This window comes from Microtus oregoni, unplaced genomic scaffold (genome assembly GCF_018167655.1).
Source record: "Microtus oregoni isolate MIOR12 unplaced genomic scaffold, Mior012 000015F_ref0000493, whole genome shotgun sequence".
In the NCBI taxonomy this organism is placed as follows: domain Eukaryota; kingdom Metazoa; phylum Chordata; class Mammalia; order Rodentia; family Cricetidae; genus Microtus; species Microtus oregoni.
The window spans coordinates 38,711,382-38,737,263 of record NW_024543074.1 but is presented as its reverse complement, the minus strand read 5'-3'; the positions used below and the strand labels follow the sequence as shown (position 1 = coordinate 38,737,263).

Here is a 25,882-nt window from a genome sequence, read left to right as displayed (position 1 = left end):
GAGTTGCTGGGATAACATACCTATGTTGTCATGACCAGCTTCATGCTATTTTTAATGAAATCTAACACAAATTTTAACTCAATGAGCTTTGATAACGCACCTGCGCCAACTGTGGGAAGCCAAGGAATCGGGTGCATGGAAGGAGGCTTCTTAGATGCAGGGTCTCAACCTGCAGCCTTCTGTGGGCTACTATGAGAAGACCTGGAGGAATAAGTGAACTGGCTCTTCTCAGCAGCCAGAGGGAGACAAGGACCAATCAGCCCAGTAAGGAAAGGGTGTTTAGTGGAGGCTTGTCACTGTTCCTCACAGCTAAAAAACCTGGGATTGAGCTGCATCCCAGGACTTCTGGTCTTTGGATGAGCAATGAGGGCTCCCTGGCAGTACTGGCTGTATACCTGGGATACCTCCTCTAAGCACTGCACTTTTATTGTCAAATACACCAGTGAATACCACCGTGTTCCCCGTTTAGGTAACTGTGGAGCCTCAGCCAAGAGTGTGGGGGTAGAGAGGGTGAATACAAAGACCCTGGCCTCCATGTGGAAGTCTTCCCTCCCTTGACCAATAAAGACCCAACTTCTCCCTTTTTCAGACACAAGGATAGAAGAGAACTAGTCAGAAACTAGGACAGTTTATTTCTTGTTCAAGGTGTGGTGGTTTTATTGCATTTACTATTTCTGGGCAATGCACTGAGCAGAAAAAGAAAGTCTCAGAATTCTCTGATTGCATCTGAATAGAGGCTTCTTGATGTGAAAATCAGGACATAGAGCACCAGAGGCCGTGAATTCATTTTCTCAGGCTTCCTGACAGCTGAGAGCTGGTACAGCCTACAGAACCAGCCTGGCTGCAGCTCTTGGGTCCAGTCATAGCCACACTGAGGTCAACACCAGTGGGCCAGGACAGTAAGACCACATTTTCAATTGCTTGAGGTTTCCTATCAACAACTACCCCCAGAATCCCAGGCTCTGAACTTAAAGGCCATGGATGAGGATTCTTCCTTGCAGATGACAGCAGCTCTGAGAGCAGACAACGGACTGAGCCCGGCATTCAAAGGGATGGCAAGCAAGCTACCCCAAGTCCACATCGGTTCATCTGAGGCAGGATAACAGCACCATGAGATCATCTGGGGTTTGGCTATGTCCACTCAAACTCCAGGGTTGAAGTCCTTATTCCTAGCACCTCAAGATGTGACTTTATTTGGAAACGGCCACTCCAGATGTAGGTGGGGTTCAGCTGTAACAGACAGGGTTAGCGCCCCAACCCAAAAACTGGGATCCTGTACAAAAGGTTAAGTTTGGAGACTGACACAGTGGAGACAAAGGCAAAGACGTTTGTGCAGGGCTCCTCATCTTCTCTGTGCAGTATGCAGCCCAGGGCTACAGACAAGGGTTAGTGACGACAGCCCCAGGATGATTCATCCCCTCTTCTAGCCCCAGAGAACCAACCCTGCTGACACCAGCTCTCGGCCTTAGAGGCCTCACAGCTGGGACAATGCCCCCTGCTGGTATTAGAAGAGCTCAGGTTTAGTACAGTCACAACAGTGCCAGGGAACTAAAGAGGCTGCCTTGGACTGGGTACCCTTGAAGGACACGGCTTCACAGAAGCTTCTGTCCCAGGGTTTGGCTCGTCCAACAGAGCCTTGATGGGCTGACAGAATGCAGGACTCAGGGTGGTGACAGGCAGTTTCCATCACAGATTTATGAAGGATCTTTGGGGCACAATGAAGACATGTTGGGACAGGTGCACACATTTAAAATGTGAGCTCCTGATCCCCGTATGGTCAGTGGCCTGGCCAAATCAGGTCTCATGACAATCCCCAGACCCCAAAGGCCCTCCTGGCCATCTGTGGGACACTCTCCTAGACACAATGACCTCAAACTGACTTCTGAGGACAGGACCAGGGTCAGGGCTTTAGGCCAGCTCCCCACTGCACATACCTCACCCCTAGAAGGCATGGGATGGGGCAGCTCAGTCCCTCTGAGGGCTGGAGCATGTGACTAAAGGTCTCTAAGATGCAGAGTTGCCTCACCTCCCTGGGTTTTGGCACAGTAGAAGGAGTGCTCAGGTGGCTACTTTTTATCTGGGGAGGAAGAGGCATGGCACCAGAAGTCGGACACTACCTGAGAGCAAAGGGCAGGTGGTTCAGGCTTTGTGCTAGGCAGGGACTAGTTTGTAGGGCCACGTCCCGCTCAGTATGAGTTCAGAGCCTGCTTGGAGCGGCGCTTCATGTGCAGGCGCTCATGGCGGAGGAGATCGTAATTCTGCCGGAAAGTTTTGACACAGTACCGACATTGGAGGGGACGAGCCTCACTCTTCAGGTGACAGTGGCTACGGTGTCTCACCAGATAGTCGTGTCTCTGGAAGCCCTTCCCGCAGTTCCCACACTGGAAGCCCAGCTTAGCCTTGCTCTTCTCCAGCAGGGCTTGGGTACCTGTGCCCTCCGTTTCCAAGGCATCCTCCTCGCTCTTCTTCACTGGTGGCTGTTTGTCTGGATGCAAGTGGATCCGTCGGTGGGAGAGCAGGTGTGAGTTGAGGCGGAAGCTCTTTCCGCAGACAGTGCACCTGTAGGGCTTCTGGGCCTCATGGGTCTCCAGGTGTCCATCCAGGTCTTCGCTGTTACTGAATAACTCTCCACACACTGAGCATTTGTGTGGCTTCTGCTCCCTGCGGCTGCGCAGGTGGCGGATAAAGTTGACCCTCCAGCGGAAGATCTTCCCACAGTTCGGACACACATAAGACTTTTGTGAGGTTTGCACCTCGCCTCCAGCCTCCGTGCTGTTGCGGTGGGTCGAGAGACTATGGGGCTTTTCTGCAGGGCTCCTCAGCTCCTCTGTGCAGTATGGGCTGTGTTGGGAGTCCTCATCCCCAGAACTGGACAGCACGATCTCAATGGTCACCTCCTGGTCCAGGCTATTCTTTAGGGGTGGTGGATCACCTCCTGTTACAGAATACCAGTATGGTCAGTGGAACTGTCTAGACTACTTCCTGCGCAGACAGGCTTAACAGGGGATCCAGACACCCTGGGGTTGTAGTGTTCCTTATCAATTCCTGAGGGTCTCGCTGTCCTGCATAGTTGCTGGTGTAGTAACTGTATCTCTTTCTGACTTTCCTGCTGTTTTCCCATAATCCTTTCCTTTCCAAGCATTTCTTCCGGAGCCACTGGACCTTAAAATTCTAAGAGCTGGCACTTACCTGTGCAAACCTTTGACACACCATTTACAGTACTTAACTAGGCACCCCGCCAAGGACCCTGGAGGTTCAGAGGCTGTGTCAGAGTTATGGTGTGCACAGCCCCCTCTGCTTATGCTGTGAACTCACAGCCACAGGGAGAAGGGTGGGAGACGGACTTGATCCTCATTGTTACCCAACCTAACTCTGCTTGACAGAGCTAGAAGGAGAGATTCAAAGCTCAGCTGTCCTCCGGGTTTTCCAGCTGAGAAGGCTCATTCTGGCCAGGTGGCTTTTCTAAGCCCATGCAGCCATATCTACGGGACTGAAATGACCACGGCAGCTCTGCTCTTCACTTTCTCGACCTCTGAGTGGCCAGGTAGAAGGTACTGAGCCCTTGCTAGTGACACCTTTCTTCTATTAATCGCCACTAGCTTTCAGTAGAAGACACAGTGCTACAGCGGCCTACAAAGTCTCTCCTTTATTCAGTAGGAGATGACATTATGACAGCGGGAAGTCTACACCATGAACTCCTTGTGCCCCAACTCAAAGTGACCTCCAGGATGGTAGAATGCCACCGTATTTGGAGACAGTTTTTCAAAAGGCAAGTTGACGTATATGCAGAACCCAGAGCTTTATAAAGAGCTGGGGAGATGGCTTAGTAGTCAGGAGTGCTTGCTATTATTCCAGAGGACCCGACTTAAGGTCAAGCAGCTACGGGGACTCTGATGCCCCTCTCTGGTCTCCATCAGCACCCACATGCTTGCGTATACACACACACAGATAAAAAGTGAAAAATAAATCTTTTCAGTCTAGTGTGACACCTGTAATGGCAGCTGCAGAGGAGGCTGAGGCAGAGGATGAATGTTTGAGAATCTTCAGAGTGAGTTCAAGGCTAGCCTGGCTAACTTATTATAAGAACTTGCCTAGCACACACAAGGCTTCACCTTCAATACTCAACACCTTCAGCAGAAAAGAAGCTACTTGCAAGGGGGAAGGGACCAGCAGGAGGAGAGGATGACAGGAGACAATGCGACACAGCACACACAGGAAAGGACAATGAGACTTCACCCCAGAGCTAACTTAAAATAGGGAGACAGAGGTAAGCTGGAATGAGGCCACTATATAGGTAGGCCCCAACACAACTGGTATTTCTGTAACAGGAAACCTGATACAGAGAGATCATGGAGGTCACAGGGAAGAGGTAGTTGTGGGGAGGGGAGGAAGCCCACCCTAATGAGACCTTGATCCTGCACTAAGGCGTCTGGAACTGAAACTTTTATGTGGTTAAAGTTTGGTCCGTGTGAGGCCAGAGAGGTGGCTCAGTGGTTAAATACTGGCTGCTCTTCCAGAGGACTTAGGTTCAATTCCCAGCACCCCCATGGCTGCTCACAACAGTCTGTAGCTCATTTCCAGGAGCCGATGCCCTCTTCTGGCCTCCATGAGCACATCCACAAACCAAAGGGGGAAAGGCTCCACTTATGGTAAGATACGAAGATCCCAGTCTCACAGCTTTTGGTAGCAGGAAGTATGGGAAGAGCTGTAAGAACCACGAAGAACTGTGGAAGCAGCTTTGGAGCCCAGCCCGTAAGCTGGGAGTATGTAAGGTGCATGTTATCAACAGATGTGAAGAGGTGGCTGGTAGAAACGGGTATTTAATGGACTTCTGGATGTGTCTCAGATGGAAGCCAGAACAAGGCAGTGAAGTGTAAGGGAAATGAGATTCTTGCAAGGTGGCAGAAAAACTTGGCTAAACTGCGTGCTAGGTGTTCTATGACAAGCAGAAGCTAAGTGACAGCAAGAGTATTTCTAAGCAGATTGCTGGAGACACTGTTTTCTTCTTCTTCCTGCCTTCATTAAAATCTGGACTGAAGTAAAGCTCTGGAATGTGAAGGTGGGGAAAGTCCTCAGGCAGCTGCTTTAGTCCGGCTTTCATCACGGCAACAATCAGACGCCTGCAGCAGCTGCTTACAAAGTGAAGCTTTGTTTAGTTTTGTTTTGGAGAGGCTCTGGTGAGAGCTTCCCCTGGCCATATCACTGATAGATGATAGCAATGGCCAGATGTCAGAGCCAGAGAGCATACCATGGCTAGGGAAAGTGTTTACCACAGAAACACGAAGACCCATAGAAATAAAATCTAGATTTCATGGGATGTGTTAGTAATCACAGTGGTGGGGAGATGGAGACAGGCAGGGCCCCTGGGGCTTGCTGGCTAATTGATAAACCCTAGGTTCCAGGGTTTTGTTTTGAACTTCAAGACTGTCCTGGAACTTGCTCTATTAACTAGGCTGGCCTCAAACTCAAGAGATCCTCCTGCCTCTGCCTTCTGGGTGCCGGGATTAAAGGTTTGCACCACCACTGCCTGGCCTGGCTGGAGACTTTGCACCTTTTTGACCCTATCTTAAAAACCAAATGGAGTCCTGCTCTATGGAGGCAGAGACAGGAGGGTCTGAGTACAAGGCCAGTCTGGTCTACCGAGGAAGTTCCAGGGCAGTCAGGACTACACAGAGAAACTATTTCAATAAAAAAAACAACCGAGAGCCGGGCGGTGGTGGCGCACGCCTTTAATCCCAGCACTTGGGAGGCAGAGGCAGGCGGATCTCTGTGAGTTCGAGACCAGCCTGGTCTACAAGAGCTAGTTCCAGGACAGGCTCCAAAACCACAGAGAAACCCTGTCTCGAAAAACCAAAAAAAAAAAAAAACAACCGAGAAAACCAAACCAAACAAATAACATCCCCTCCCCCAAACAACATGGATGAGTTGTGAGGAATATGTGTGACATCTGAAGTTGACCTTTGGTCTCCACACCTGCATAGTCAACCTCATTCCCCACCCCAGGCATGTGAAAGTCACGTCACTTAAGAGCAAGCTACCTAGCACTGCAGGGCTGAAGGCTGAGGGCCCTTCTCCCACAGAGCAACCCATGCTCCTCCCCAAGTACACAAGGTTTCTGTGTGTAGCCCTGGCTAGCCTTGAACTCACAAAGATCCACCTCCGTAGTGTTGGATTAAAGGTGAGCACCACTAAGGCCCTGGCTCTTTTTCTTTTAATAATAAATTTTTAAAAGATTATCTTATGTTTACAGATAGTTGCCTTCGTGTTAATCTGTGTACCATGTGTGTGTAGTGCCCACGGAGGCCGGATGAGAGCAGTAGATCACTTGGAACTGGAGTTACACACAGTTGTGAGCCTCCGTGTAAGCGCTGAGAATGGAACAGCTGAGCTGTCTCATCTCTCCAGCCCTGACGCCTATACATGTGTGTTCCGTCTGTGTGCCTGCTGCCTGGAGAGGACACTGCAGCCTCTGGAACTGGAATAAGGACAGCTGTGAGCTGCCATGTGCGCAGGCGGGGTCCTCCTTTTCCTCTTTTAAAGGTGGCTCGTTCATTTACCTGAGGACCCTCTACCAGGCTCTGCCGCCTCCCACATTGCCACTCTGAGGACGAAGCCTCTAGAAGAAGCCTTTGAGAGCATCCTCAACCATACCTAAACCAAGGCAGGATTAATACTTCCAAAGGCTGGTTTCTGGGGAGAACACCAAACTGTGGCTTAATAAACAGTGGGCAGTGTGTGCCTGGGCCTCCTGGAACCTTGTCAATCACCTTGGCAGCGAGAACAGAGATGCAGCTACTTGGGAGAGAGCCGTGTAGGAGGAGCTCCCTGCCTGGTGTCTGTGCCCCTTGGACTGTATCTTATAGGAGACCAATAAGGTTCTTTGAAGATTTTGCACTAAACGGAAGAGAAAGGATAAACAAAGAAGGTTGTAGTTCCAGCTCTCTACCTAACAGCTGAGCTGTTAGACACGTGCTATCCCACGAGAAAGGGGAGGAATGACCCTAAGGCTCCTTAGAGGCCAGCAGCGGCAGCAGCAGCACTGCCACCAAGGACACAAGAGCACAGCCTGGGGACTGGGGCCAGTTCTGCTCAGCGTCAGCCAGCCTTGGCCTTGAGCCAGCACCAACCAAAGGTCTCCTTCAGCTCAGAAACTAGCAGAACTTACCTAACTAGGCTTTACAGGAGCGTTTGGGGCTTATCTTTCTTTTGTACTTTTGGAAGCATCTGTCTCACCCTTGTCCTAACACACAGCTTACCTGCTTCATATTTGGAAAGGAACGGGTTAGGACGAGACCTGAAGTCTCATCACATCTGAGTTACATGAGCATTCGGACAGAAGCTGGTGATATAATAGATTTGTGAGGTCCCACTGTGCCATCAAAGCTGAGCTTCAATTCCTGGGCTAAAGTGACCTTCTCTCCTCAGCCTCTACCATTGTGCCAGACATAGGTAAATATATTCTGCATGTAAGGACATGAACTTGAGGACACCAGGGGAGTGTTGTGGGCCTAACTACATCTCCCCAAAGTCCCACATTGAAATCCTAATTCCCTAGATGTCAGAATGTGATTGTAGTTGTAACTTTTAAGAGGTTAAATGAGACTATACTGGCAGATCTAAAACAAATATAAGAGGAAAAGAGAAGTCTATGCAATAGAGGTCTGTTGATTAAGTCCACACTTAGGAGGCTTCAGCAGTAAGTTGCAAGTTCCAGGCTAGTCTGGCTATACAGTCAAAATGTCTTAAAAGAAAAACAAACTCAAACCAAAAGAAAACTAACCTTCTAATAGTGCTGAAATTCAAAAGCTAAAATAACTAGAAACATACCCAGCCCCTCCCACACTAAGGTCACAGGATGGGCTAGTTGTGCTGGCATGTATACCCACACATTATGAAAAATCCCTGAAGGAAAAATGACAAGCTAAGGCTGTGGGAAGTGTATGCAGACTTCCAGACTGTCCAGTTCCACAAGGGAGGGCAAAAACAGAGATGTAAGTGGTATTCATACTGCATGTATAATGTGTCGGTATGTATAGTATTTCTATGATATGTAAAGTCTGTAAGTGGTATAGAAGTAGTTGTGTATATACACGGTCCTCTGTGGTGTGTCGGTAAAGACCCAGAATAAAATTATTCCTAAGCTAATAGCTTTTCGTTTGTTTCATTTTTTTTTTTATTTATTTATTTTTTTTTTTATTTTTCGAGACAGGGTTTCTCCGTAGCTTTTGGTTCCTGTCCTGGAACTAGCTCTTGTAGACCAGGCTGGCCTCGAACTCACAGAGATCCGCCTGCCTCTGCCTCCCGAGTGCTGGGATTAAAGGCGTGCGCCACCACCGCCCGGCTTTTCGTTTGTTTCATAATCAGGTGCTGCAGCCTCCACAGACTCTCTTTCTTTTTCCCATACAGCTCAATTCCCCCACAACAAAGAGGGCCAATACCTTCCTGAGTGCCTATGCTACTCTCCCTACGAATGAATGAATATATCTTTTGCTTACACCATATTTGTACAAATTTTTGCTCCCCACGACTCTGGCTTCAGTTTCCACCTAGTAGTGAGTCTGGTCTATGTATGTGATATCTGTGCGCTGGTGTGCCGTAGCTGTGTTGGGGGCTGTCACCTCAAATCAGTTGTCTGCATATTAAGAAAGGGAATACAGTGGAGCCCAGGAGACAAACTGTGTGTGGGCTATGGGCAGCAGAGCTGGACAGCGGAGCTGCCTAGGTCCAGAAGAGAGTAAGTCCCAGACGTCTAACACTGAGTTTTACAGTGTCGGACTTCGGGGTTTGATTTGAATGTGCCCTGGTTTTTCTGTCTTGCACTAAGAAAGTATGGAACTTATTTTTCATTTTATAAGAGGCTATAGTTAAGAGACTTTGTAAAAAAATTTTTGTTTTTTTTCGGGATAGGGTTTCTCTGTGTCTAGCTGTCTTGGAACTAGCTCTTGTAGTCCAGGCTGGTATCGAACTCACAGAGATCTGCTACCTCTGTCTCCTGAGTACTGGGATTAAAGGTGTACGCCACCACTGCCAGGCTCAAGACACTGTGATTTTAGAGAGATTTTCTACCTTTTGTGTGTGTGGGGGGGGTTCAAGTAAGTTTCTCTGTGTAGCTCTGAGTGATTAAAAGTATGTAACACCATGCTGACGAGCTTTGTAGCTTAAAAGAGACTTTGGACATTTTAACAAGACTGAACATTTTTGCTTGTTTGGTTTAAGTTTTTTTTTTTTTTTTTTTGACATAGGATCTCATTATGTAGTCCTGGCTGTCCTGGAACTCGCTCTGTAGACCAGGCTGGACTTGAACTCAAGAGACAAGAGATCCATCTGCCTCTGCTTCCTGAGTGCTGGGATTAAAGGCCAGAAAACAATGTTAAGAGCTGACCACACATGCATGAAAGAAATGCAGGAAAGGAAAAGACAAAAGCATTGGTAGAGAGGCCTCCTCCTTTCAGGCTGAAGGACCATGCTCTAAAATCCACTGTCTACACGTGAACGAGGGGAGCTGAGCACGATGGCTGAGTGCCCTGTACTGCATGAAGTGGGCACACCAATCCTGCCTGTATCACAAGGGAACAAATGTGTGATGACTACAGGAAGCCACTGGGACACTGGGTCCAAAGATGTGTTCAGTAGAGCCTGCGTGTGCTGTTTAGAGGATGTTAAGTCAGGACACTGCAGGGGCCTCTGGAGGGTCACTTTTACCATGACCGAGACTCATACTGGGAGGGCAGCAATGCAGCTTCTGCATTCTAGATTCTGCTCTATAATAAGACCATCTCGGGATTCTGGTGTACCCATCATCAGGTACATACAGACCAGTGTCACATTAGCCCCCGCCCCCACATCTACCCAGGAACAGCCAACAAGCCACTGTGAGATGGGGAAACAGCAAAAGGAAAACAAGAGGCTGGCAACCCCCAGCAGCAGTCAGCAAGAACCTTGGCCAGTCTCATTCCTAATGTCCTAATCAACACACACACACACACACACACACACACACATCATCTCCCCCCTTCTCCCCATCACCAGCACCACAAGCACCACAAGGTCACACATCACACCCAGGCTCCTCACCTGGACAAGGACTCTGAGTGAGCGCCACCTGCTGGCAGGACTGGAGCTCTGGCACCTGCAGTTCCTCCCATTTCCTTCCTTCTTCTTGGAATGGCTGGAGACTGGGAAGGTCTTCCCAAAGAAATGGAGAAAGCAATTTGTCATATATATATATATGTGTCACCATGCAGAAACAGCTAAGGAAGAGGTAGGCTATGATCTGTGGGTGCCGCGTTCCCTCCTGGGGTCTGGTGCAAAGGGGTCATTCCACAGGAGGCAAATGAGCAAACACCACGAACCAAGGTCTGAAGCTGGACAAATTAACACAGGTTCCAGTTCTGTTCATTTACCTCTGTGGCAACAACTTTGCTGACAGGCCCTGCACAGTCCTTTAGGTTCTATTCAGTGCTACTACCGTGCATAGCACAGCTGCATCCCCCACCCAGATGCGTGTATCCTGGGCACACACAGACATGTATGTGGTGCAGATCAATCTTACCCATCTCTCCCCAAGGGAATTCTCCCAGAATCTGGGGGTGGGTGGGGCACAGGCAAGCACAGTGTCTAAAGGAGTTGTGCCTTGTGCTCAGCCCTCAGCACGAGCATCTGCCCACTTTTCTGGAAAGAACCTTGCTACAAACATAGGCTACTATGGACAGCGGGAGACATTTCCCTTCTCTACTAGTCTCTAGCTGAGGAACAGTCTCAATGGACAGCAAAATCCAGACTTCCCACTCTCTACAAAAAGCTAGAGGCAAAGCAGAGCATGGAATGCCAAGACAGTGGGGCGCTGTGGGGGGAAACTGGGGTGCCCCGGCTGCAACAGTTCTCTCCTTTCCTGCCTGCCCACTTCTGGACTGCCACTCACCTAGGCAGGACACCTGGGGCGCATCTTTACCCTGGAGGGCTGGCATCTCTATGATCCGTGGCCCGTTCTCTTCAGGTGAGAGGTCTGGCTGAGCTGCAGGGTCGTCTGTTCACAAAGAGGTAGGACACAAAAGTGTCAACAGTGACCTGCTATTATTGCAGGTGACCAGGGCAGGCCCAGTGAGGGAACTCTTGTCTGGCCCAAGAAGAAACTGTGGAGAGACAGCCACTGAGCTGTATCAAGCACAGCTGGTGGTACAGAGGAGCAAGGACGGGAAACTGGGGAAGGGTAAAAGGCAGCATGTGACAAGAGCAGGCCAGGATCATCCCTCTGAGGCCCACTGGGTACACAGAAAAGGGCCCCTGGGGCAAGAACAACTGGAAGCGATGGAAACACTGAAATAATGTTGTATTTGGGACAGAGCCTAAGAGCCTAACTACATGTGTTAGGATAGCCAGGTCACCCACAAATTACCCGTGGATGCTGTACAGGTAGCTTCCTGTCAAGGTTAAGAGGGTAAACAGATCAGATTCAGCCACAGTACCTGAACCTCATGGTAGTGTCCCTCAGTCAGAGTGAGGCCCTCCGCCCACCTTCCATATACTTGGCTGCCTGAGAAGCTAGGTCTTACTTGGAGGCATGGAGACCCCGTAGTCTTCCCCAATGATGAATTCTCCGTAGAAACCAGTCTGCGCTGGGTCCAGAAGGGACCAGTCCTCTTCTGAGAAGCATAAGATCATATCCTTAAATGGAGAAACTCGGTTCTGAAAGTGCAGAGCAGGGCTGTGTCAGCTGGGGAAGAGCAGGGCCTTTGTGTCTCTCAGCTGTGATAACCAGATGCCACAGTCAGGTGGCGTGTAACACGAGGCACCTATGCCTGATGACTTCAGAGGCTAGAAATTAAGGCGGGGTGCAGCAGATGGGTCTCTGGTAAGAGCCTGATTTTTTAAAAGTGGTTTAAAGACTGAGGCTCCTGGTGGGCAGTGGGGGCCCAGGTCTTTAATCCCACCACTCAGGGAGAGCTCTCTGAGTTCAAGGCCAGCCTGATCTACAGAGTGAATTCCAGGACTGCTAGATGCACAGAGAAACCCTGTCTTGAAAAAACAAAACAACAAAAAGACCCGGGGTCCTCACATGGTGAAGGGGCAAAGCAGCTTTCTGGGCTCTACCCAGTACTATTGCGTCTTCACCTGCCTACTGCCTCCAGCCCTCTGGGGTGTAGAAAGGACAAGTGGATTAAGACTCAGCTAAACTTAGGGGAACACTGGTTGGCCCAAAGCCTGACCTTCAGTTCTCTACAATTTCAGATTCACCCTCCTCTGGGGCTTGACAATCTTTAGCACTGAAAAGGAAGTCTTTGGTGATGCCAAAAACTCATTAAAGCTGTTAAGGGAAAACCAAAAGCCATCTTTTGTATTGTAGCAAGGAGAGTGACCTTCTACCTAGTCAAGTCCAGGTTGGTGGTTTCATTTACAGGAAACAGATCTCAGAAGAAACACACTCCCAGAGAGGATGCCAGCAGCCCACCTGCAGAGGTCACCGGGATACTGGCACTGGCTCTGAGATTCTTTCTGACCAGGGAAATGTGTGCTGGCCTGAGGATGACATTTTTGCCCAAGGTCTGGGGGAGTCTTGAGCTGTTGATTCTTTTTTCTTTTAACAATTCTCTCTTAATTTAATTTTTGTGTATGACTGTTTTGTCTGCCTATGTACATCTGTACCAAGCGAGTGCCTGGTGCCCTCAGAGGTCAAGAAGCCATCGATCTCCCAGCTAGTTACAGACAGTTGTGAGTCACCACATAGATGCTGGGAACTGGATACAGGTCCTCTGCAAGAGCAAAAAGTGTTCTTAACCTCTGCGCCATCTCTCCAGCTCCTCATCATGCCCACTCTATAGTTACTATGCTAATTTTTTTCTTGAGGGTTTTTTTTTAAATTATGCTGTATAAAGCCAGTTAGTGCCCCTGTGTTTTAGATTGTTATTCTAAGCCACTAAAAATAGCTAAAGGTTTAATTAAAAAATTTAAAAATATTTTGTTGTATGGGTGAACTACTTGTATGTATGTCTGTGCACCATATGCCTGCAGTGCTTATAGAGGGCATCAAATCCCTGGGACTGGTGTTAACAGACAGTGGTGAGCTGCCATGTATATGCAGGGAATTGAACCCAGGTCCTCTGGAAGAGCAGCCAGCATCTCTCCAGCTTCTTTGTTGTTGTTTGAAACAGAGTCTCAGTGCGTACAGCCACTTCACCTGCCTCAACCTCCCAAGCACTTGGATTAATGGTGTGTACCACTATGCTGGCTTGTCATGGTTTCTATGGACAGTTGTTATTCTCGTCCCTTTGGCCCAGACACAGAAAGTTGATTGCTCAGTCAGAATCTCACCATCTCCAACAAATGCTAGATCTGCCACCACCTGCAAAGCTCTCACAGTAACTCCCCTCCTCCTGACCACCAGTCTCAACACCAAAAGACACTGGATCCACCTCACATCTTCCGCTCTAGCCAATCCACGCCAGGTGCTCATACTACACTCTCGCTACCCCCAAAACACTCACCACAATATTATCAAACAGGCAGGCACTGAACTAAGAACAAAAACTTTAAGAAAAGCCTCAATGGACTGTCTAAGATGGAAGTCCAGATAAGCTGAATGCTGCAGTATGACCTACAACTTAATCACCAAGTCATATAAAACAAGACAAATCTGTGATGCTTGGGGAGACAACACAGGATGGATCACAGGGGACAACGCGCCTGCATATATCCAAACCTGACTCAGAGGAAACCAAGCAATTCATTTCTGTGGGGACTCGAGAACAGAAAGATGGTGCTGAGCTCCTATGGAGAAGCCCTTTTGCAATGATAATTTGCTACTTCTCATGTCAACATGGGTCAGAGCCTTCCCTTCAGCTTGATGCCAGGGTGGCCACTTCACTACAGTGTGATTTAAAAGCCAGTGGCAACTGGCTAGTGGCAGTGCAGCATGCCTTTAATCCCAGCACTCAGGAAGCAGTGGCAGGGGGATCTCTGTGGATTCAAGGCCAGCCTGGTTACAGGGCAAGTTTTAGGACAGCTAGGCCTACATAGAGAAACCCTGTCTTAGAAAACAAACAAACAAAAATTCCCAGTGGCTAGACAACCAAATTGCCTTGAGGTGTACACATTAGCAGAGTAAGGGGGTGCACTGGCTGAGTATGTTGAGGTGTACACATTAGCAGAGTAAGGGGGTGCACTGGCTGAGTATGTTGAGGTGTACACATTAGCAGAGTAAGGGGGTGCACTGGCTGAGTATGTTGAGGTGTACACATTAGCAGAGTAAGGGGGTGCACTGGCTGAGTATGTTGAGGTGTACACATTAGCAGAGTAAGGGGGTGCACTGGCTGAGTATTTTGAGGGGACACATTAGCAGAGTAAGGGGGTACACTGGCTGAGTATGTTGAGGGGACACATTAGCAGAGTAAGGAGGCGCCCTGGCTGAGTATCTTGCTGTGTGGGCAACAAAGCCCCATGTGGGAAATACTAGACAAGAAACTCATCAGCTCTCCAGGTCTCGAGAACTTACTCGGCCTTAGTCTGTTAGTGGATTTTTTGTTAATTACTAAATATTTTCATTGTTCAGAGGAAAAAACACATAGGTTGGCTTAACAGATCTATGTTGCAGTCCTCTGTTACTAATTTCTAAATGATGAACAGTTTCTCTCTCCCAACCATGTAAACTGGTAGACCAAATCCAGCCACATATTCTTGCTCAAAAAAAACCTCAACTACCCATACCCACATAAGCCTTTCCAAAACAAGCCACATCTAAAAATACAGAGCAGGCCTCGTGGTGAGTGGATTTTCTCTCCCACCTTCCTCCTACCACTTGTGGCAAACTAGGCTAAAGGACGTCACAGATCTCATCTACCAACCACCCTACTCTTTAGAGCACAACTTCCTAGGAAAGAGCCCCTCCCCAAAGAGGAGGAGTCCTGAACAGAAGGTCACCTAAAGAACAGGAAAAGAGCGGTCACCTGGGATGCTGCTCTGAAAGTCTAGTGGGAAGGGCAGGGCTGGAGAGGTGGTGGCTCAGCAGTTAAGAATCCTTATTGCTTTTGATTCCTAGCACTCACGTGTTATACAGTCATGCGTACAAAACAAACCCAAGTAAATTATAAAGAGGAAACAGTAGGAAAAAAAAGCTGAGGTATTTGAAACACAGGTCAGAGAACAGAGAAGAGCCTGGATCATTTTTAACTCAGTTTCAAGCTAAGCCAGCAAAGGAGAAGACAACAATCTGTCCACGTTGCTTTCTCCTGCTCAAACTCTATCAAGGTCACAGCATTCTTTTGGAAACAAACAGCCAGAAAACAGCAGAGTTAAGAGCCAGACAGGGTGACATCACATCTTCAGATCTATAATCCTACTAGCTTTGGGAGCCTGAGGCCGGAAGACAGCCACAAGTCCAAGGCTAGCCTGAATCAGTCTCAAAAAAAAAAAAGAAAAGAAAAGAAAAAGAAAAAGACCCTGCATGGACTAGTCTCCTTCCCGTTGACAGCTGACAGTTCCTGTCCTGTCCTTGTCATCTACACCCAGTGAGGGCTCAGCATGAACCACCGGTTTCCTACTCCCGAATCTCATTATGGAATGCCTTAGCCTCAGGTCCTGTGAATGCGTCACAGCCTCCACCTTCAGTTTCCATCAACAGCGACACTTTCTTGTTCCCTTGAAACATTTAAGAAAAAATTTCAGTTTGCTTTATGTATATATATATGGGCACTTTGTCTGTCTGTGCACTACTTGAGCACCCACCCGGGCCTAAGAAGGCCAGAAGAGGGTGTTGCATACCATGGACGTGCAGTTAACAGATGGCTGTGAATTGCCATGTGGATGCAGGGAATCAAATTCAGGTCTTAATTGCTGAGCCAGCTTTCACTGTGTCCTTCTGAGACAGAAGGGACAAGCAAGTCTCTGAGGCCCATCTGTACCACTGCGCTCATTTGCTTAAGTATGGACGTAAAGCGACCAAAGATAATCTCAGCTGTTGTCACTCCATCTACCTTTATAGTTTTAATTGTCATTGTTAACAGTGGACAAGGGCCTCACACTGGCCTGGAACTCACCAAGTGAATAAAAAGAAGAAATAAAAAGGAAAGGACACGACTGCTCTCGGTATGGTGGAGGAGAGAGTTTATTGTAGATAAGTGGGAGAGCATAGGCAGAGGCAGGGACGTCTGGGAGAGTCCAGACTGGACATGACCAGGCTGTGCAGTGCCATGTGGTGTGGAGAAGGAAAACAAAGAGAGGGGAACCAGGTGCAGCAGCCAGGAGGCCAAAGGTTCTAAAGGGAAGGGGAACCAAAATGTCTGGATTATATGGCGAAGAGCCTCTGGGGGATGGGGAACCCAGTCCCTAGGCTGGAGAGTTCAGGGTAGAAGGTGGGGTGTGCTGTAATCCATACCCTGTACCGCTAGCCTCAAAACATTATGAATAACGGTGGGGAGTATGGCAAGAGGCCCAAACAAAAACATTCAATTAAACCTCTTTTTAAAGAAAGCTTTAAATGACCTGCAGTTTATGTATATAATGCATATGAAAAAAGTTACATGCATAACTTGAATCTTATTCCAAGTTCTAGCTTGTTTGTCTGTGTGTGTCGCCCCCTCTCCACACGGTTTCTCTGTGTTAATGGCTCTAGCTATCCTGTAGACCAGGCTGACTTGAACTCAGAGATTGCACCCCAGTGCTGGGACTAAAGGTGTGCAACATCACAGCACCACCCAAGTTCTCATTTTATGTATGCAAATATTTCAACACCCACCCCAAACCTAACAGCCCTAAGCATTTTGGAGTCGGGCTGTCAACTCTGCATGTGCCAATCTCTAGTTCTTCACAGTCTTCTACAGGTGCAGTCCCTGATGGAACCTACATTTTCTGGGGGAAGGCAGCAGAAAGGGCAACGAGAAGGGAAAAGCGAAGAGGACCTCAGCGGATGAGGAAACAGGGCTGGAAAGAAATGTGCTCCTCCTGCGAGACCAGAGCCCGGCTGCACCCTCTCAGAACACCACCGCACTCCTCAGAACACTGAAACAAGCAAACGTGGCCCAGGGACACAGCAGACAAGACACACCAGGGAGCCCCATGTGACCCCATGTGGTCACGTGATAGTGCTCCAACTGCTTTACGATCTTGAAACCTAGCTGCCATTTTGAAGATCACCTCATCTTTGTGAAGTAACTAAATCCTCTTCCCTGGGGGATTTTAAAGGAGAGACAGCTACTACAGGGGCTCTCTGTGTACACCTGCAGTTTCCTGGAGTGTCCCGGCAAGCAGCCCTTTGAGCTGCAGGAAGAGCAGAAACAATGGGCATCTTTAAGCTCAGCCCTGCTCACCTTGGTCCTGGGGCTAAGGCTGAACATCCGGTGGCAGACAGTAATCAGGCCAGAGTCCTGGAAGAACTGTCCTGTGGGGCAGCTCAGAGATGAGCTTGTTTTAGAAATCACTCACCGGGGGCAGCTGGCAGGTGGTCACCGCTGGGCAGGTGGTCACCGGCTGGGCGTCCCTGACACTCTGCTCCTGAACAAGGAAACCATCTTGCGGAACTGGAAGAGATGGAGAAGATGTCCCAAAGGGAGCCAGGCCCCATAACCTCGCAGACTTCCAGGGGTGGCTCTGTGCTGCAGATGTGCAAGGAAAGAAAAGCAGAGGGACCAACAGGGGCCATTCCTTTGCTCTGCATAAACCCCACTCTACCTTAACTTGCAAAACGAGCCCTTTGCAAACCACAAGGGTTCTGGTAGTCTTTTCAGAGAGACAATGGGGACTGTCCCAGGGAATGCCTGGCTTTAGGGTGGCCTGATCAATTAGATATCCAACCTCTGTAGATCCAGGGACTTGTTTCAGCATCTAAAATACACCCCAAAAGAGCCAGGTACAATAATTACACACATAACCCCAGCATTTGAAAGATGGAGGCAGGAGAATCAGCTAGCTTCAACTATTATAAAACTCAAAAACTAAACACAGGGTCAGGAAGATGGCCTAATGAGTAAGAGGGCTTGCTGCTAACACAATGACTTGAGTTCAATCCCAGGCACTGCACTGCAGAAGGAAAGAACCAACTCTTTCAAGCTGCCCTCTGACATTACATGCATACCATAGCATGTTTGCACTGATATGTATGAATATTTACAAAATCCCAAATGAAGGCCAACATTGTGGCACCAGGGTCCACTGAAGGTGAGGACAATGTGGAACAGTATACATCTGTAAGCTGGACACCTGCAAAGCTCCACAGAAAACTGTTGTCCAGGTTAGTGTGGCCGCGGTACCATTACTGAGAACGGGAACGAACAGGGCCATGACTCTGCCTGCTCTCCTATGGGATTGCCTCATCCACCCTTGACATGAGGGGATGTGCCTAGTCTTATAACAGCTTGCTATGCTGTGTTAGGTTGATGTAACTGGAAAGTCTGCTCTTTTCTGAAGGGAAATAAAGAGTAGTAGATTGGGGGGGGGCATAGAGGGGAGGAAGGGGAAAACTGTAGTTGGGACGTATTATATGATAGAATAAATTTTAAAAATCCACAAATACATCTAGACAGTTAATGTTTAAAAAAAAAAAAGGAAAAGAAAACAAAAACAGCCAGATGGTAGCAGTGCACACCTTTAATCCCAGCACTTGGAAGGCAGAGGTAGACAGATCTTGAAGTTAGAGGCCAACCTGGTCTACAAAGTGAGCTTCAGGGCAGCCAGGGGCACACAGAGAAATCCTATCTTGAAAAAACAAAAACAAACAACACCAAAAACTTCTCACAGAAACTATGACCGGCTGGATGGTAGTGGTGCATGCCTTTTTAAGTTCCAGGAGAGGCAACAAAGACCTAACCCAAAAGAAAATATAAACCCAAAAGAAAAGAAATGGAACCTCCAAGGGGCAAGTCAACCTGACGCTACCTGGGAAATTTGTCATAGTAGCTGTTATGGGATCAAATTATCTATTGATAGTGAACTGATAAAGAAAACATGGCCTACAAGAGAAGAAAAGAAGAGCTAAGGAAGGGTAAGGAGGATAAGGGACACATGACATCCAAGTAGGAGGGGGCTATAAGGTAGAATAAAGGAGGGATGGACAGAAGGATGGGGAAGAAACCAATCAACAGGAACATATTACTAAAATGCCATAATCTAACCTAACACTTGATATGCATATAAATGTATGTATCTATATTATATGCACATGTGTGTATACATGTATGTATATTAAAGGCGTGTGCCACCACACCAGGCTGCAAACTGTCTCATAACATTCACTTTTCCCCAGCACTTGGGAGGGAGAGGAGGTGGATTTCAGTGAGTTTGAGGCCACACAGCAAGTTTCATGATACTCAGGGAGACCTGACTCAACAAAACAAGAGTCAGAGAGAGGGGGAGACAGAGAATACGCAAACAAAAATAGGCACTTGGGATACTAGTCAGTCATGAAAGGGTGAAATCCTCCTATCTGTGCATCTCCTAAGAAAATGAATCAGGCATAGGATGACAAGCACAGCTCAACCTTGCTCAGACATGGAATTTAAAACTTAGGGTGTGGTGGTGCTACAACCCCAGCATTTGGTAGGCTGGGTACAGACATCCAAACTGAGGCCAGCCTGAGCTACAGGGAGTTCCAGGCTGAGACCGCGTCTCAATAGAGGCTATATAATGTATTATTTCTAACTATTTCATGCCATATCACAGATTTCCCAAGAAAGTTTTAAAGTTCTTTATGGTTTCTGGAGGAAACGTTTTAATTCTGCTCCCTAATGCCCGCCACCTATCACAGAGGACTGATCGCTCTTACTCTACCCAAACAAAGCCTAGCCTTGGGGGAAGAGCCTCACAATGAGAAGCTGTATCTCTAGCAAATCCTAGTGTTTAATGTTTTCCCAAATGCTGTGCACCAGGAAGTCCTGTGCTGAGTATCGCTCATGTAAGCAACCCAAAGCCTGAGTGAATGCTATGTTATCTCAGAAGAATATAGAAGATTCTTCACAGCAGGCCTCTCCCTAGGCATTCCTCCCCTAAGACTGCTCACATACATCCCAGGCTGCAGGAAACAGTACTGGTGACTTGGGGAAATGGCTTCTTCCGTTTCCTGGTATGTTTAAACTATGTTCCTTGGAAATTTACATGCTCAAATTCTAACCCTAGATACCTCCGAATGTGACTGTATTTGGAGGAAGGCTCTCCAAAAAACCAATTAAGTTAAAATGAGGTCATGAGCATGGATGGACCCAAATTCAACATAACTGTGGTCACTAAAGAGGGGTAGTTAGAAGACAGTTGTACAGATAGAAGATACAGCAAGAAGTGGTTGTCTACCTGCTAATGTAAGGAAACCCAGAGAACCCAAGGCTGACCAGTCCTTCACTTCAGACCTGCAGCCTCACAGCTAGCTATGAGAATAAACTGCTGCTAGCGGAGCGATCCAGTGTGTAGAACGTTGATGGCAGCCCCACCAAGTCAATATTGCCTTCACTTCTAGCCAGGGGACTGCAGAGTTCTGATTTGTGCAGAAGTCAGGAAACATTTTTCAGGCAGGAAAATTGTATATACGTGTGTGTGAACATACATACATTTATATAATTTTATATGTATACACACACATATAAAATTCACATACACAACTATTTTTTAAATAGACTATTACCACCAAGTATGAAAAAGCAGGCCTGTAACTGCAGCACTCGGGAGGCTGAGGCAGGAGACACATGAATTTGAGGCTAACCCAAGGAAGGGGAAGTGGAAAAAGAGAAACGGATGGGACAAGGAAGGAAAGGAGAAGGAAAAAGAAAAACGAGAAAACAGCCTTTGTTTTTAGTTTGGGTGAGGTCCTGGAGACTGAACTGGGGACTTACACACACAGGCAGATGCCCTCCACAGACAGAGCAGGACCTCCAGCTCACTCAAAAATTCACTGCCAGAAACAATTTTGAAAATCACAAGAATGCACTTTTCCCTTTATAATTAGAGTAACCTGGCCACCCAAACATGTCTGAAACCTCAAGGGGCCAAAACCTTCCAGGATCACAAGGCCGACTAGACCAACAAATCAGACAAAAAGAATGCTGTGCGCATACTTTTTTCTGGCCCTTTAGCATTTACACTGTAGGAGGCATTATAAAAGATGAGAAATTAAAGTACACAGCACATGTCTAAGTTACAAAACTACTGAACAGAGCTAGTATTCCAGAGGTTTCGGTGGGAGGATTGAGTTTTCCACAGATTGAGCAACACAACAACAAAACTAGACCCATCGCAGAAAACAAAAGAAAACCTGCCATGCTGTCTTGTATTCCTTCCTTCCTTTCTTTTTTCTGTTTTTGGTTTTTGGAGACAGGGTTTCTCTGTATACATCTTGGCTGTCCTGGACCGCGCTTCATAGACCAGGCTGGCCCCAAACTCACTGAGATCTGCCTGCCCCTGCCTCCCAAGTGCTGTATCTCTAGCTGGACTGGACCTTGCTATATAGACCATGTTGATCTCCAACTCACAGAAATTCATCCTGAGTGCTGGGATTAAAACTGTGTACCACCACGCCACCATGTCAATATTATCTTTAAGAGGAACACTGGTCCCTAGGCCTTGTCCCTAGGATTGGTTCCTCAAGGAACCAATCGGTGTCTTACTCTAGCTCAGAGGAATGGTGGCTCTGGCTTTGTGCATGACTCTGCCCTGTCTCTGCAGTTGCTGGGTGCTTTGGATACTCAAACCCTGCCAGAAAGCACTGGGACCATCTGCAGGAGAGGTCACTGTTCTCTCCCGGGGGAGCTTAGATTTTCTTACAGCTGTAGGGTAACCCAGGCAAGACAATGTGGTTTTGAGAGGATGGAAAGTAGAGCCTTGCTCAGATCAGGCCACAGGTCCCGGTCCTAGTGACTATGTCCCCACTGAGAACACCCGTAAAGAAATCACCATATAACCTCATACCATCTGCTCAAGACCTTCCCTCTGGGAGGATTCAATACCAGGAAGAGACTCTGGGTCGGTTGCTCTGCGGAAGGACCCAGACCACAACTACAGTTCACGGTTTAGAGGAGACAAGAGAATGTTAAAAAGCTGTCGTCGGTCACATTAGTCAACACCAGAGCACACGGATGGTGTACAACTAACCCAGCTCCCCAACTCATTACAGGCTCCATACCTGGGTCCTCAGTGGGCTGGCCTGGTGGTCTGTTGAGGAGCCCTAGGCCCTGTGCAAGGGCCACAGGTTGGGCGTCAGGGTTGCTCTGGGACTCCGCTGACACTCGCTCTTGCTCAAGGTCCTGAGGTCCAGGCACATCGCCATCGTCAATCACAACCGGGTCTTCACAGTGCTTGAGCTGCAACCCCAGAGAGAGCAAGTGAGGGCCAGGCAGAGAGAAGTACGACAGAGCCCTGCCTGTAGGCTCTGCACAGGTCTGGGTAGGCCCTCTCCCTTCTGGTTCTGCCTCCCATGGACTCAACAGTAACAATCAGCTCAACTTAGACTTCATAAAGCGTAACGTTTGCTATCTTAGGAAGGTTTGCTTTCTTAGGTAGCCAAACACTGGGTCTAGGCAGAATTTCTCATCTTGGAGTTAGGGGTCTCACAAGTTTAGCAGGCTCCCCTCTCCCAGATGCCCGGTGCTCACCCACTGCCAGGGTCTCCCTGGCTCCCGTTCCAGAGCCTCTACTGCAGCCACAGCCTGCTCTCCACTCTCCGGCTCCTGGGCACGCACCCAACTCTGGATCTCCCATGGCAGGATGGCCAGGAACTGCTCCAGCACCAGTAGCTCCAGGATCTGCTCCTTCGTGTGCCTTTCAAGCCGCAGCCAGCCCCGGCACAGTTCCCAGAGGCGCTCCAGGGCCTCCCGTGGGCCTGCTGCCTCCTGGTAGCGGAACCGGCGGAAGAGGCGGCGAGAAGACTCTGGGCTGGGAGGCTCGCCCTGAGGGCTGGGGTTCTCTCCAGGAGGACTCCGCATTTTCCTGGGCTCCTCACTTTCCTTTGGAGCCAAGACTCGTGGGCACAGGGCTGTGGGCATGATGGGATTTGATGGGGGTCAGCGGCAGAAGACGGCCCTATTTCCAAACAGAAATTGCTGGCTTCAATGCTCTGTGCTCTGGTCTCCTGTGGTTGTTTCTGGGGGTCGGGGGTAGACAAAGCCCACAGGACACCAGCCCTTTCAGGAATCCCTGGGAAATACATGAAGTGTTGGTGTGGCTGGTTCTTACACATGGGGGCAGAAAGAAAGATGGCTCTTCCCATGAGCATCACTCCATGTAGGTTCCCCTAAGAGGTGGCAGTGAAGGCAGGAAATCTGGGAGAGAAGTGGTAGCATTTCAACAGGACACTGACGTTTCCAGTATCCCAGGAAAACAAGGCCACATGCAGATATGTGTAACCCAGGCTTGTGATACCTTTAGGGGACAGGTCTTCTTGGAGGATATAGCCCCAGCAAGCCACAATCTTGAAGCTTTGGCACCAAAGTCACTGTCTTTGTTCTTGAGATCTTCACAAATTAAACTGGAAAAAAAAAATGCAAAGAATGAGCCATCCAAGACCATCCTGGGGCAATGCCACTTTGCCAAGGACAGAATGGCTGGATAAGAGCCCAACAGAGCCTGCCCTCTGTATGTCGGCAGGGGCAAAAACTTGCAGGCAGAGAAGGAACTCAAAAAACAAAAACAACAACAAAAAACCCACTGTATTTTAAAACACCATCGCTAGGCATAGGGGTGCAAGAGGTGCAAGGTCCTAGGTTAGTTGGTGCAGCAAAGTTGCTCCTCTTCCCCAAATCTCAGTGTCTTAGGACAAGTCTTACACCCCACTGAGTGCAGCATAGGAACTATGGTCTTTATTGTACATCTAAAGTCCATCTGGTTCTGGGGGCTGGAGGGACAGACAGCTTAGCAGTTCAGGGTACACCTCCCCCCGCCCCCAAGCTGTTCACAAAGCCCTGTAATTCCAACTCCAGGGTCTCCACCAACCTTCTTCTGACCTCCATGGGCACTGCACTCAAGTGTACATACCTATACACAGATGTTTACAAAGGGATACACATTTAAAGTTACCTGTAGTTAGACATGGGGGTGTGTGTGAATAAGTGTGTGTAAAACAATGTAACAACTAGAGAAAGAGGCCAAGATTTGGGGAGGGGGGTTGGAGAAAAAGGAAGGGGAAAATTATATAATTACATTTTAGTATATAAAATGTGGTTTTAAAAAAAAAACAACTTAAATCTCATGAGTTCTGATCCCTTGTTCTCTCCAAGTCATGCTCGAGGCAGTGGTACACACCGACTTCACAGACCTTCTTGGTCACGCGGGAAGGTCTTTCATGACTCTTTTTTTTTTTCTATTCGTTTTCTTTTTGGTTTTTCGAGACAGGGTTTCTGTGATTAGCTTTTGGAGCCTGTCCTGGAACTCGCTCTGTAGACCAGGCTGGTCTTGAACTCACTCCCAGAGATCCACCTGCCTCAGCCTTCCGAGTGCTGGGATTCAAGACATGCACCACCACCGCCCGGCGTGACTTTCCACTCCTGAAGAAACTCGGTGCCACAGACTGACACACACCCGCGGTAGGGCAGGGGTTCTCTAGACCTCCCTAGCTATCACGTACAAAACCCAGCAAACACACACAGGCCACTCCACTTGACTTCCGAACACTGGGAGAAAAGGCAAAAAACGGAGACACACAGGGTTCTGCTCTCAGGCCTCTGGGAACTCCAGGCAGGGCCACCGACACTTCACACTCTCACCTGGAAGAGATTCCTAACGAGGCAGAGCCACTTTGCAGGAAGACAAGCGAGACCAGAAAAGCCACCAAGCAACCGAACAACACCTGGAACCCCAATTTCTCTGTACTCCTTTGATTTCCGAAGCAAAGACAAACAGACACCCGGAGCGAAACTCTGAAAGCAACAGGCTGTGAACCGCGACTACTCTCACATTTTACTCCGGTATTAAGATCCCCAATCTCGGCCCCGCCCGCGCTCTTCCCAGCTTCCTCCGCCCACTGTCTCCCACCTGCTGGGCCCTGAACCGCTCAGGTCTAAGCCCCTGGTGGGGTATCCAGCGTCCCACCCTCGGCACCCAGCTCTGCCGTGGAACTGCTCTCTCTGGGAGCCCCTAGGCCAGACTGGCGTGTGCTTCTTTGTCACCCTGGCACCTGGCGCGCAGGAGCCTCGGGAGCGGAAGCTTTATGAATGAACTACCGTTAGTGGGGGGGGGGGGGGGCTCCCCCAGGGGCGGGGCTTGCCCAAAGCTGCTACTGAAGGAGCAGAATTGGAGGAAAGGAATGAGGAGGGTATCTTAGGCCAGGAGAACTATGGGGTTTCTGTCGCTTACACTCTTCCAGGTTTGCTGGCTCTTCGCCTCGAAGCCTGGGACTGCAGGGCTGCAGGTTCTCACCTTCCAGCCCGGTCTCCCTGGTGTCTTGGCCGAGGCGGCTCCTCTGCAGGGGCCAGACTACGTCCCTGGGCAGCAAACCCTGTCTCGGGATCATTTAGAAAGCTTCAGCTGGGCTTGGGAGCGAAGGGAGACGCCTGAAAGACATTCGTATTGCTTCATCCCCCGAGGGCAACGATGAGGACGCAGCTCTGGGAACAGGGATCTGGGCCAGGGCGCGGGAAGTGGAGAAGAGGGAGCGGGACCCAGGCGCAGGGCTGGAGATCAGAGCGCGGGAAGTGGGGAGCAGGATCCGGGTTCAGGCAGCAGGACATGGGAGACCGGTCCACGGTATACTCACCGCTGAGCAGCGTCCCGGTTGGCGGGCCGCGCAGGCCGGGCCGCCGCGGAAAGGAAAGGCCGGAGCCCTCCGGCTCCCTCCCCTGGGACACTTCCTGCACCGCTCTAGGACCGAGGAGGTCTCCTCATCTCAATGGTTCGCTTCCCCGCCTCCCGGCCGAGGTGTACGCGGCGGGTGACATCCGACACCCCCGGCCCGCGCGGCCCGCCCCGCCCCGCTCTGTGCTCG

The 25,882-nt window shown here is 49.0% G+C and overlaps 1 protein-coding gene across 8 annotated transcripts; it reads right to left on the bottom strand.

Moving 5' to 3' along the window:
* Positions 1 to 615: 615 nt before the first annotated feature.
* On the bottom strand, positions 616 to 25,797 carry Znf496 (zinc finger protein 496). Of its 8 annotated transcripts, XM_041664359.1 has the most exons (11): positions 25,655 to 25,797; positions 25,318 to 25,451; positions 23,326 to 23,431; positions 23,140 to 23,225; positions 22,560 to 22,986; positions 22,091 to 22,268; positions 17,413 to 17,507; positions 11,553 to 11,685; positions 10,922 to 11,026; positions 10,075 to 10,185; positions 616 to 2,935 (listed from the first exon to the last, which is right to left on the bottom strand). In XM_041664359.1, exons 5-11 carry the CDS (start codon positions 22,947 to 22,949, stop codon positions 2,187 to 2,189), a joined length of 1,761 nt encoding a protein of 586 aa, XP_041520293.1. In that variant the 5' UTR covers positions 22,950 to 22,986; positions 23,140 to 23,225; positions 23,326 to 23,431; positions 25,318 to 25,451; positions 25,655 to 25,797; the 3' UTR covers positions 616 to 2,186. The 8 variants fall into 8 exon arrangements, with proteins under 8 accessions (XP_041520293.1, XP_041520292.1, XP_041520296.1 ...); XM_041664358.1 differs by lacking the exon at positions 23,140 to 23,225; XM_041664362.1 differs by lacking the exon at positions 25,318 to 25,451 and having other exon boundaries at positions 25,655 to 25,699.
* Between the last annotated feature and the right edge of the window lie 85 nt (positions 25,798 to 25,882).